The sequence below is a fragment of the Melospiza georgiana genome, chromosome 8 (genome assembly GCF_028018845.1).
Source record: "Melospiza georgiana isolate bMelGeo1 chromosome 8, bMelGeo1.pri, whole genome shotgun sequence".
In the NCBI taxonomy this organism is placed as follows: domain Eukaryota; kingdom Metazoa; phylum Chordata; class Aves; order Passeriformes; family Passerellidae; genus Melospiza; species Melospiza georgiana.
In genome coordinates this window covers 32,452,191-32,465,689 of record NC_080437.1, presented here as the reverse complement: position 1 = coordinate 32,465,689, position 13,499 = coordinate 32,452,191, and the positions used below count along the sequence as shown (strand labels likewise).

Genomic DNA, 13,499 nt, shown 5'->3' with positions numbered 1-13,499 from the left:
TTAAAATGAAACTCACTTGACTTCACAGGAATGGATGCTTAGCTCTTTGTGGAGGAGTCCACTTGTGAGGTGAAACACCAGGACAGAGCCATTGCTTGTACCTATAAAAATTGATAAAAAAATATAGGCACACATATTATCCTTTTCTTCCATGCTTTAGTGAAAATACAGGATTAACAGCTATTTCTCTCTCTCTTATTTTTAGATACCTGTAACTAATAATATCTTACAATTTTACAAAAAAACTATGTGAATTTCTACCACTTAAATCCCAAATATTAAACCCTCTGCAGCCACTGATACCCCCTTGGATCAAGACATTTTCCCAAACCTTTTTGCACAGCCTGCTGAAAATCTGATTATTTTCCTCACATTTCCACAACACACCCATCCAGCTGAAGAAGAAAGGAATGTTCTTTTTGCTTTGATTACAGGAGATGAGTAAATGCATCAAGGAAATGTTTTAACTGTTATCCCCCAATAATGCCAGGGGAGAAACTTGTGTAGATTTTATGGAATCATTAAAGCAATTCTGCTTTCTCATCCCGAAATAATGACTTCTGCCAAATTAGAAATCAGTAATCTAGTAGCTTTGAGCTTCAATTACATCAAAAACCTTCTGAAACACTGAAACCTACAATTTTCCATTAGACACTTCATTATATTCATATCAACCCCATGAAATACAACAATGGATACCTAAAGAGCCATTCAGGTATGTTAAGAGAAAAGACCTTGCTGTAAATGCCTTTATACCTATCTGTTTTCTAATCTTTATATTTCACCTTTTTTAACAGTTGCAGCTCATGGGAAACCACAAATTACATTTTAGCAGCATCACATCATGTCATGATGGACTGCCTATGGTTTAGAGCTCTGAAAGAGGATGCCAGAAAATCAGCTTTAAATAGGGAAAATTCTGAGTTAATACATCAGGTGCTCACTGGCAACTATTCTAATAGCTAGATGAGTTTAACTACATTTGTGGTAAGACAGAATAGATTCATCCAGAAAAAATAATGTGCTGCAAGTGTAATTTTAGAAATTCATATCAGAGCAAAAATAAAGTCTCTGTGAAGTTCATTTGCTTGCTGTAGGAATGCAGGGCTGCAGAAGTCCCTATTTCCTGACATTCAAGATGAAGGGAGAGCAACACATAAAATGCTGAGTGTAACAGCAGACCAATATCAGGATAAATAAAAACTTGCTACTATATTGCATTTTTCAGGTAGCATTGCTTAAACCCAAGGCAAGAAAAAAGAACCCACAGCACCAAAACAATACATGGGTCACGATCTGCAATAAATTACACAGCATCAAATGATACTTTTTTTTTTTCTGTACCAACAACTATATTTGAATTTAATACAGGATCTATTACTTCAGAATTCTGCTGAAGGCACTCACCAACAGCAAGGATGGGCTCATACTGTTTGATGTTTTTGGTGGTGAGGGGCGGGCACATGCGGATGGCGAAGGGAGGCAGAGGCAGCCCTGACAGAAGTCCTGTCAGCAGGAATTTGAGGTGCACTTCCTGCAGGAATGAATTCCTCAGCTCTTCTCCAGGGCTTGCACCCTGCCCTGCTTAAAAGTGAAAGCTCTTGTTAGCATGAAGTTTTAGTTGGAGATGTTATAGAAAGTTTTCAGACTGAAATTTGTGTAATAAAAATTTACAAAGAATGTATAAGACACATTTCTTCCTCTTGAGCTTGGCATGATGAAACTTTTTTGAAGACTGGTTGCTCTTTAGAGTTCACAAAGAGGGGATATGTCAGATAAATTGGCTTCTAAGATTAGTAACAGAAAATCAAAATGTTTTGTCCAAATTCCATTTCAAAATACTTTTTATCTTCAAAGAAAATGAACTTGGAACATTGATCCTCAACATAAAATCCTCAAGAGGATTCATTTGATGATTTCTTTAGAAACAGGAATTCTTCTATTTCAGAGTTACTATTAGAGAATAGTAACTCTGTAATAGAGTAATTCTAAAAGTAATTCTAATAGTAATTCTAAAAAATACCTTAAGTTCTTAAATAAGGCAAGATGTGCAATGATTCAAAACCATGACAAATTAGTAGCAGTGGGATCAATGAAATAAATTCTTACCAATCATGTTGTCTAATGAGAGGTCTGGAAGTTTATTTTGGAATGCTCCCACAGGGATTCCACAGAAGGAGACTGGGGAATACAGAGGTGAAGCACTGGAACTGCTGCAAGAGAAATGGGAACAGGTTCCTCGTGCAGGCACCATCTCCATCCCCAAGGGACTCAAAGTGCCCCTTTATTTTGGGCAGCCCTGGCAGCTGTGTCCTGCTGGGCTGGAGCAGGTCTGTGTCACCAGCTAAGAGCACAGACTTACCTGCCTCTTATAATATTATATTTTTCCTGACAAAGATCAATGTTTTAGAAATAACCCTTAAGAACAAAAGAAGTAAAAACCAATTTAGATTCTAAACAGCTTTCCTGGATATGCAGCACAAGGAATCCATCTAGCACTATTTTTGGGAGCACTCAACATAAAAACACTAAATCTCTGATGAGCAACAAGAGGATCTATGTTGAAAACCTGGTACTACTGACATTTAAAAGAACTCTATTTCTTTTATGGCAGTAAGTTATTTATTTTATCCCATAGTACTTTGAAGGGTTATTGCAGCAGAACAACCTTAATACATTGACTGTTCCAAGCACTGTATCACTTCCCACAGTATTTTGAGAGACTGCTCCAAATCTAAAATTCTAAAGGCTCTGTGTATAAAACCATTTTTTATACCACCATATTTCAGTCACCTACTGTGCAGCTTCATATTGCTCAGTGTCAACTTCACACAAATCCAGCAGAAAGCCATTCCTCTACTAAAAGTGTAATTCTTACAGACTCATTTTGGTCCTTACATGTGAAAGTGAGGGATTCATTCCTAAGGGAAGTTATATGGTCTGAAAAAGCCAAATGAGAGGAAAATGCTTCCCCAAAATAAAACGAATAGTCATTCTAACTTTTTTTTAGTCCAGACACTAAGGGTGGAAAAAAAAAGGGTTAAAAAGGGTTAAAAAAAAAAAAAAAAAAAAAAGAGTAACTACAGTTCCTGCACTTCCTCAAAGAAAGGGAACTGATCCATCTGGAAGACATAATTTGTTCCTCTTCCTTAACTCACACACATGTACAGCACATGAAGCACTTCCAGGCACAGAATGATCACTCTAAAATACAATGAAATACTGAACCACTTGGGAAAAAAAAAGGAGCTTTGGTAAGAAAAATAAATGCCATTACCTGTTGCGCACATTTCTGCCCGAAATGCAGGATTTTAACTCCCAGATCATCACCCTGCCATCACTGACTATGAGAGCTGCAGCGTTCTCATTCACTGGGCAGCACACCATGCTGAAGGGTCGCACTGTTTTGGTCACCCTGATGGCATCACACTGACTCCTTAAATCATACACCAGCTCCTGAGCTGGCTCTGGATCTGCAAACCAACAGCCCACAGGGAGCACAGAGTGAACAACACGGGATGGAGCAATCAAAAAAGGGAGAAATGTGAACCATGACTGAGCACTCTGACTGAAATCCATGTGCTTCCTGTGCAACAATCAGGAAAAACAACCAAAAACAACACTCTTGATCTTGCTGTACACAACAAAGCTCTGGAAATATCTCCAAAATGTAACTATATACATATATATAGTTATATATGTATATGTATATATATATGTATATGTATATATATGTATATATGTATATGTATATGTATATATGTATATGTATATATGTATATGTATATATGTATACATATACATATACATGTATATGTATACATATATATGTATATTTGTATATATATGTATATGTGTATATATATGTATATATATGTTATATACATATATATATGTATATATGTGTATATGTATATACATATGTATATGTATATATAAATATATACTTTATATATATATTTATATTTACACATACCTATAATTTATATTGATAAAAATATACATAAATTTCAAATATTTAATATATTATTCCATATTTAATATATTATTCCATATGAATCTTGAAAAACCTAAAACAATAACTGTTTCACAGCTGGGCAGAACCTGCTTTCCACAAGCCAAAACTCCAGGTTTACTGGTGAAGTTGGAAACCAGAAATGTAGTTCACTAGAAATTAGCAAACTGCCCAAACCAAAATGAACAAACAGAATTCACTATGTTTTCCCTTTTTTCCAGTCTCCACCATTACATTTAAAAGACCACTCTTAGTAACCTTTCATGAGACAAAGGTTTAATAATTCAGATTTTAATCTAAATTTAAGCCCAAATCTTAGGTCTAAAATCAATCTTTCCAATTGACCAAATTACTTCCAAAATCTTTTGTTTGCCTAGAAAACATTTTTTTCTTAAAGATAAGAAGAACACACTAATATTTTATTTAAAACATTATTGTACATGTGCCTATTAAGCCACTTACTAATGTAAGTATTATTCAGCAATAAAAGGATATTCAGGATATTAATATATTTAATATAACCTATTTCATAATTAATATCAGGGAATTGAAAAGCTTTTTGAATTTATTTTCAGAATTTGTTGTGGGAAAATATAGCAGAAATTTAAATTTAAATTCAACATATAAGAGACAGAACATAAAAGGGCACTAGATTCACCATCCTGTATGAGGCATGATGGTCATTATTGGTGTTAAATTATTAATTAAAATGCATCAAAGTTTATTTTTGCCACAAAACTCACCTGGCTCCTCATTTGGAGTTGCAGTGAAGCTGCAGTTGGATCTGCGAACCCTCAGTGTGATACAACCATTTTCATGGAGGCAAAATAACCCATCCCTCTGGAAACAAGGGATTACCTGGGCAAGGAGATGCCTGTTAGATTGCATTGTCAAAATCTTACCCTTTGCAAAGGACACTTGCAAGGGAGCCCACAATTCCTGATGTTTGAGCAAATCATTAAAAATGTTACTATTAAGGCGACACTTCCATTAATTTCTTCAGCTCCAGGATTTGTGACTAAAGAAGTCAGTTATTGGAATAAATAATTGAAAAGAATTGAATTCTACCTCACCTGTATGAAAGGCACCCCTGTCCTTTCAATGGCAATCACACCCACTGTCTGATTCACTTCCAAGTCAAGAATCAGAATTTCCCTGGGATACAGTAAGAGCATGTAGTTTCTTTTGGAAGGCAAATATGACAACTGAAGACAGTCATTGAGTGTTACAGATTCAGCACTGTAAAATCAGACAGGAACTTTTATCAGGGTGTGTAATGAACAGATCCAATTCAAAATAAAATTAAAGATTTCATTTTTCCTGCAACTGCATTTCTTCATGTGATCTATATTTTGGGCACAAGGCAAATGCAGATTTCTATTTCTCTGTCAGAGCAATGCAAAGCACCACTGACTTCCAAAACCACATTCTGTTGACTTTTGTCTAAATAAGATTACAGAGTAATTTTAACAATTTACACTTCATTCAAATGGAACAAGTGTAATTCCTGCACATCTCAAATCTAAAGCAATTCACTTAGGAACAGCACTGGCTGCCCTGACATTGACTGGCATTCATGGGAAATTACCCTCAGCCACTGCTTACCTCAATTTTGTATCTTGTGTATATTTCCTTACAGCCTTTAACCTCAGCACATTGACAGCATCAAGTACACAAAGCATTAACTGAGAAGAAATATTTGCAACCTACCTTGGTTTTTCATTACTGATTAGGATTTTGACTTTATCAAGGGCCTTTTTGGCCCCTGTAGCAGCAGCCAGCTTGTTGTGAGAAGGGCTGGAATGGGGACTGGAGATGTAAACTTTCTTCCCTGAGCTGGCAGGAGCTTTGGAAGGGGAGAAGTCAGAGATGAACACTATTCCTTCACTGGTGAGCACTGGACCAAGAAAGAAAAATAGCACAGTTCAGGATGCAATTTGATTGTGGCATTCCATTTTAATGAGGAGAAATGCTGCTAACTTGACTAATACTGTATCAGACACAAAACTCCTAATTCTAGACAACCAGCACTTTCTAACTGTGAAAGAAAGAGCAGCAGATGATCCATTAAAATCAATTAATACCAAAAAACCCTTAATTTTTATATTAAAAACTAAAGTATTTCTGGCAGAAACTCAGTTATTCTCTCTCACTAATTGTTTTTCTTTAAGATTCACAATGCAAATAGAAACAGAATACAAACTGACTGTATCACTATTTTTTGTTCTCATGCAGAGCATTGCTCAAATAATCATTAATTAACATTATTTATGTTGCAGCACAAAGCTCAGTTGTACAGCTGAAGTGTTTATAGAAGACTGAATGATATGGTAAAAAAAAACCCAAATGACAAAGGCTGAAAACTGCACTGTCCCATTACAGGTCAGGAGTGATGAAAATAAATTCAAGAATAAAATGGTGACTCTCCTATTTCTCTCAGTTTCTCTCTGCTAAAATTAATAAATCTGCACTGCATCCCCCTTGATATCTGGATCACTTCTGGTACTGATCTCACACTGAGTCCTCTAAAATCCCTTCTGTTGAAAATAACATTTATTCTTGGTCTACTTATCTCACTGGCTTCTCCCTCAGCACCCATCCCTTTTTAGCCTTTTACATTTCACAGGGCTCTCTATCCTTGGCTTCCTCCAGCTCCCTCTACAAGCTTCACATTTCCTTTTGTAAAGTCTCAAAGTTTTCAGATTTTTAACCTCCCCACTCATGCCTGCTTTCCCCCTTCCCACACAGCAGCACCTTCTGCACTAACAATCCCCACTGGCCAAAGGCTCCCTGTTTTTGCTTTCTGACTTTTTACTGGCATTTCTGACATTATTCTCTCCCATCCACTACTTTTAATTTCAAATTTACATTCCAGTTTAACAATTTTCCTGCTCACACATATCCAGGCCCCACTGTTTTATACATATAAACTTACAAGCTAAATGTGAGGGATCAAAGGGATCAAATGAAAAAGACAGGATATTTTCAGCATAACTTTTCTTCCAAAGTTTGGTGCCTGTGTCTGCATTCCACAGTACAATATAATTTGGTGGGTGAACTGCAAGCAGCAAATCTCTGGAAGCATCTTGATTCCACAGCCACTGCATGTCTGTCAAAAGAAATAGGGAACAAAATTAATATTTGGGATGGTATCAGTTTGGATCTGATCAGAAATATCTTCTTCACTCTAAAACCTTTTCATCAGTCTTAACTCCAAGAGTAAAATGAAACTGAGTGTAACACTCAGCCCTTTCAGAGGGGGTAAGAGCTTTCCCTGGTTTCACAGAAAATAAAAGGCTCCATTTGGCCCAAAATGCTGCATGAATCCTCAAATGGAATGGTCAGAACTCTGAACCTTCAGTGTATCGGTGTCAGGAGTAAACAAAACCCAATTTATAATGCACACACAAACAAAAAGTAATAAAACTAAAATAAATGATAGTCAATAAACAAATTTTCAGTGGCCCAGTATGAGATTTAAAAAGTTGCATTTTCTTTCACAGGATTTATAAAACAGAATAATTACAAAAACTAAACAACCTAATTTTATAAGAAGACTTTTACATAACAGATTTTAAAAGCCCACCAGGTATAATATAAACATCATCACAAATTTTTTAAATGCTCCAAAAAACCCCAACTGCAGCTGAAGAGCAGGAAGATGTCCTTGACATAGTAAATGCTATTATTTCAACCAATAATGTTCATAAAAATAGAATCAAATTTCATTTTTGTCACAAGAAGTTGGAAAACACCACCATGATGAATTAAATCTCACAGTATTCCTCTGGGGAAAAGTAAATCTTCCATTTACAAGCAAACACACAGAGGGCTAGTAATCCCAACAGGAAAATTCCCTGTCAGTTGATAAAAGGCAGGTGATGGATTTGCACACAAAGCTCCATAAAACAGCTCCCATTTCACCAGCAGGCACTGGCCTTACCCTGGATGGGCTTTGAGTGCTCCTGGATCTCACAGCGAGCTGCTCCTGTGGCCACATCCCACACAATGATTTTCCCTGTGGCATCAGCAGAAGCCAAACGTAAGGAATATGGAGAGCCAATGTTGTGGTGGTAATTCTCCTTAGCCCATTTAACCTGAAAATGCAGATGGGGGTTGGTTAAAGGAGACAAATGGATGGCACAGACACCATAGTTCATGTTTTTCAGATAATGAACTCAATAAAAAAGCACAGTAGCAGTTAATGCCAGCAGCACCTGTGACATACCTTTAAGCCACCATCACTTGTGTAAATTTAGGGTAGGTCAGCATTGTGCTGCATGACTGCATGGCTGATATTCCCCAATCACATAAATCAACAATACTTCTTCCTGAAGGTAACTACAGCAATCCAAACATATACATAATGTATATCAAGAGTTTACTCAAGTATTTAGAGGAAATCAAAGGGCAATGTTTAAGGTTTTGTGGGCACCCACAAACCTAAACCCACTGACTTCCCATCAAATGAAAGCTGACAAATTGGCATTCCATTTTTCTACACATCCTAAAACATGCAATTTTCCTAATCTGACAAATGTACTGTGCTATTGGTGAGGAAGGAAGGTTACTCTTTAATTTATGTGTTGTCTCCTAAGAAAACAAAACCAAGTTATTGCTGACATTTGCTACATTTCTGGTTATTTTCATCCCATTGCCACCACTGATTTCCAGGTACCCCTTTCCAGTTTGGGATTTCAAGCTGCACAGGCTTGTAAACTGGCAATACTTCTGAGAAATCTGTGTCTGAAATCTGAAGCACTCTGGCTACAACTCCTCCCAGATTACAAGGGGAGGGATAACACTGACTTCTTCCTTATCTATCCCACATGCTTTTTGCTATCTGCTTTTAAGGTGAACTTCTGCCCCAGGACAGACTGCAGACAGTGGCAGAATAAAGAAACATTACTGCTAAAATTATAGGACTTCACCTGCTACAAAAATTCCACCCTGTGTGCTGTCACTGCCTGTCACAGAAAGGACACAGGACTTTCTGCAGATCCTGAAAATAATGACATTTAAAAACTGACACAGGACTGTCATCAGGCACCACTAACTCTGCACCACAAACCAAATTTACAGCAGCATTCAGAGCCCTGCTGGCACCTTTGTGCTGCCCCTCTCAGAGGTGTGAGAAGGATCTGTCTCACAAACCAGCTGAATAAATTAAACAAATGTGACACATGCACAGCACACAATCTCTAAATTCTATGAACTCAAAGTATGTTTCTACCAGAATCACAAAGAATTCTTGAGAGACTCTCCACTACCTACAAATTTCATTTTTGCAATTCCTGCTTCCCTGCTGTTCAAGAAAGAACTACCCCTGGGGATATCTGCAGGTGGCTGTGTAAGTGTAATTGTAAAAACCCACAAAGCTATTTATTTCTCAGTTAAATAAATGCATATTACTTCAAAGCAAATTCCAAGTCTGGAAAACATCCTTTCTCAAGGGAGGAGCTGTCACAACAAAGCTCAAAACAACAAAAAAGGAGATCTTTATATGGCCAGCCCTGAGCAAAGCCCATGTGGTGCTCCCACCCCATGAACCTCTTTCCTCTCTGCAGTCCCACTGATCCAACAAGTCCCCACACAGGAGCTGACCACCTGCTAAAAGAAACTATTTTCTAGCAGTATTACTCACTCTCTACTTGGCTTCAAAATACAGCAGAATCAGGAACCAGAGGTGATTTTAAAAAAATTTCATAATTCATATCACCTCATTTATAAAGCCTTATTATCACTGTTTATTAATGCCTCAAAAAGGACACAAAGGTAATTTCAATCCTCTCATTCTTGTGATGGATTAAAAAACTTCTCCTGTAATTAGATTCTCTTCCATAAAAGCATGCTTTCAATACTCTTTGTAAAGGTAAAATCAGATATAATCCACTCCATATAACACCTTCAGTTCTGTGAATTCTGTGAATACAAACAGCATTTGCACAGATGGGCAACTAACATGGATCCATTTTCAGGGAAGTTCTTACCTATTCCAGACAAAGTTACAGCAGCCAAAGGACAGGATACATTTAAAGGAAAATAGCAAAATGGACTGTAAAGGGATTATGAAACAACTGGATTTTCTTTGTTTGCTTCATAACAGATGTGGTGTGATTTGAATTTTTCAGAAGTGAGGCACGGGTTTTTGGGGAGAAGATCCCCAGTGCACTGAGTTTGCTGGTGTGAAGCTCTACTCCAAGGAGTTTAAGCCAGACCTACACAGCAGATTTCTTACAGCTTATTTGTGCTCTTAGCATCTACAAACTCTTATAAAATAATCTAGGAAACGAAGAAGATTTCTTAGCAATGTAAAGGTATCTGCAATGATCATGGCCCCATAACCATTTCCTATATAATGCCTATTTCTTCACATAAAGGGAATTTTTTTTCATTATTCCATCTCATTAATTAGCCATTTTCTTACAGTCTATTTCTGTTCATAAAGCTTCAGGTAGTGGCTCTGAAAAATTAACTCATAAATTGGACTTCAACACTTCTGTTCCTATTGAAATAATGTAACTTCTCAAAGCCAGTGAATGTAACAAAACTTATTAAAATGCCATCACTGTGTGGATCAAAAACTAATTTTGCTACAATTTGTTACCTAAGGTAAGCAAAAATGTTAAAGCAGAAGACACATTCAACCTTTTTCTTCTACTGCAAAAAGATCCCACTAAAAACCCCCCTACCTAAGACTCTATTATTCTTCATAAATTATTGACAGCCTTCTAATAAATACAGCACCTGTGCCAAGGACAATCAAACACATCTGCCAGGCAAACAATCCTCTAAACCCTAAGTGAAATCTGTCATTGTCCACAATCAAAGAAAAAATGAACCAAAGAAATACAACCTGTTCCACACTCACCCAAAGTCAAACTCTGCAATTTCAAGTCAAGGACCTTCAAAGGAAAGTACAGGCACCCTGCACTTAAACTAAAATTTTAGCTATTTTATATCACTAAAATAAATGTACAGTTTTGCCTGCTATTGCTCCTTTTCTATAGGTAAGAAAAGAAGGAAAAGCTTAAAAGTAACTTCCTAGACAAATGGTGCACTTCCACAACAGGGAGGATCAGAAAGGGCAGCAGCAGAGAGCTTCATCTGATATTTTGTAATGTTCCTCTTATGTTAACAGCTTTGCTAGAAACATGCTATGTAACATTAGCAAATGTTTCCAGATATTCTATTTTTCATACTCTGTATTTTCCAGAAAGATATACCATCAACCTCAACTCAAATTTCAGCATGCATGATGTGACTTAGCTGCAGAAGAGATCATGTAAAATATCTGTATTTCACATCAGACTCCATGTCAAAATCACATCAACGAACATCATGTCAAGTGATTTGGAAGGATAACATAAACACCAGAACCAAGTGATAAACAAATAAACCAGGAACATCTCACCTTGACAACACTGGCTTTGTGTCTTTCCAAAACCTGCAAGGTCTGAGCAGAGTTGGCATCCACTACGAGCACGAGGGAATGGCATCCATAGGCAATCAAACCCTGCCAGCCCCTGGGGGAGCACAGAGCATCATCAACAAGGAAAACACAACAAAACCTCTTCACATCAGGAATGAGGGGGTTTTTGATAAGTTGAATGCATGCTACTAGACACTCTATTTGATATTTATCAGATGGTAAATACTATTTAGTAACATAAAAGCTTTATAAAATAATATTGAACTGTCTGCTGGAGCCCTGAGCCACCACAAAGCAACTCTTTGTGTCCATCTCAGAATCTTCTTCTAAGTTAAAAAAATCACATAGGAATTCATGAAGAGCATTCCCAAAATTTAGAAACACAGGGAAGAAATATATTTGCATTGATATAAGTAATTGAATAACTTTTTTATTTATTACTTATTCATAGACAAAAAAGGAGCATGTCAAGAGTTATTATAGGAACAGTGAAAATCAAGTGAGGCTTGTCTGACTTCAGGAGAAGTTAAGCACAGAATCACAGGATAGTTTGAGTTGGAAGGGATCTTAAAGCCCATCCAGTGTCACCGAGCCATGGCAGGGACACCTTCCACTGTCCCAGGCTGCTCCAAGCCCTGTCCAGCCTGGCCTTGGGCACTGCCAGGGATCCAGGGGCAGCCACAGCTGCTCTGGGCACCTGTGCCAGAGCTCAGCACCCTCACAGGGAACAATTCCTTCCTGGTATCTGATCTCAACTACTCCGCTTCAATGGGCACCCGGCAGGGGCTGGGCACGGCTCTGTCTCTGGGCACGGCACGGCTCCGTCCCTGCCCCAGGCGGACAGCGGCACTCCCGGCCTCTCCCGGGCGGGATCCATCGCTATCCCGGCCGCGATTCCCGCCGCTCCTCGGGGCTCTGCGGAGGCCGGACCAGAACCGAGCCCGACCCGCGGCTGCGGCCCAGGGACCGCGGGGGGACCCGGCACCCCCCGCCCGCCCGCCCGGCGCGGCGCGGCCCGGCCCTCACCAATCCGCCGCGCCCCGGTTGGGCGCGCTCAGGGCGCCCGTCAGGGTCCGCGCCGGCAGCTTGATGTTGACAGTGAAGCGCTGCATGGCTAGGCCGGCGGGGAGCGGAGCCCGCAGCGGAGCCCGGCGGGGCCGCCCCAGCCGCGGCCGCCGGTGCCGAGCCCGCGGCCCTGCCGGCACCGCCCCGCAGGAAGCGCCGCCTCGGCGCCGCCGCCGCCGCCCGCTCCGCCGGGGCCCCGCGGCCCGGGAACGGCAGTTCCGCCGCCCTGCCTTGCCCTGCTCTGCCCTGTCCCTGCCGGGCTGGGCGGTGTCCGGGGCCAGACGTGGGTCTCAGAGCGGTTTAGGTCGGCAGGGACCGCTGGAGATCACCCACGGCAGCGGCAGCCGGGCAGGTGGCGCAGGACGCGGCCGGGTGGGCAGGAGTGCCCTCAGGGAGGGAGATCCCCGCCCTCCCCGTGCAGCTGTCCCAGGGCTCTGCCGCCTTCCGTGTGAAGAATTCCTCCTCATGCTAAGCTGGAACTTGTTGCGTTTTAGTTTTTGGCCGTCGCTCCCCATCCTGTCGCTATCACTGAAGAGTCTGGCACTATCCTCTGGCAGCCCTTAGAGATATTTAAATGCATTGCTGAGATCCACTCTCATTCTGTAGCCCAAACACTCCCTCAGTCTCTCCTCATCAAGAGATGCTCCAGACCCCTCATCAGCTTTGTGGCTGGACCATCTCAGCAGCTTGGTGGCTTGCACTGAGGAACCCTGACACAGAAAGGTTCCCCAGGTCTGCTGACACAGAAGGGTTCCCCAGATCTGTCCCCCATGGCTGGGGACACAGTGTTGGCTGTGCATCCATGGCTGGGAGGGGAAGGAGCCGAGGGATGCCAGAGCCTCCAGCTCCAGGGATGCTCATGCTCCTTCTCAGGCTGCAGCCTGGGAACCTCCCTGGGAAAAGGGCTCCCTGTCCCATCTCCAGCTGCTTGGATGCTGCAGGACAGCCAGAACATTTTTTTTTTCACTGTAGTGATTTCTGCTCCAA

At 40.2% G+C, this 13,499-nt stretch overlaps 1 protein-coding gene across 4 annotated transcripts in view; it reads right to left on the bottom strand.

Moving 5' to 3' along the window:
- WDR11 (WD repeat domain 11) overlaps positions 1–12,613 on the bottom strand; it is a 37,834-nt gene extending 25,221 nt beyond the window's left edge. Inside the window, exons 1-11 of one of the 4 annotated variants that reach the window (XM_058029446.1) lie at positions 12,474–12,613; positions 11,430–11,541; positions 7,959–8,112; positions 6,951–7,124; positions 5,726–5,912; positions 5,089–5,254; positions 4,759–4,873; positions 3,278–3,473; positions 2,110–2,213; positions 1,408–1,584; positions 17–101 (exon numbers count right to left, since the gene is read on the bottom strand). In XM_058029446.1, the coding sequence (XP_057885429.1) occupies positions 17–101; positions 1,408–1,584; positions 2,110–2,213; positions 3,278–3,473; positions 4,759–4,873; positions 5,089–5,254; positions 5,726–5,912; positions 6,951–7,124; positions 7,959–8,112; positions 11,430–11,541; positions 12,474–12,559 (1,556 nt within the window). In that variant the 5' untranslated portion in view covers positions 12,560–12,613. The remainder of the gene's footprint in view (positions 1–16; positions 102–1,407; positions 1,585–2,109; positions 2,214–3,277; positions 3,474–4,758; positions 4,874–5,088; positions 5,255–5,725; positions 5,913–6,950; positions 7,125–7,958; positions 8,113–11,429; positions 11,542–12,473) is intronic. The other 3 variants (XM_058029447.1, XM_058029448.1, XM_058029449.1) reach the window with 3 other exon arrangements.
- Positions 12,614–13,499: the final 886 nt, after the last annotated feature.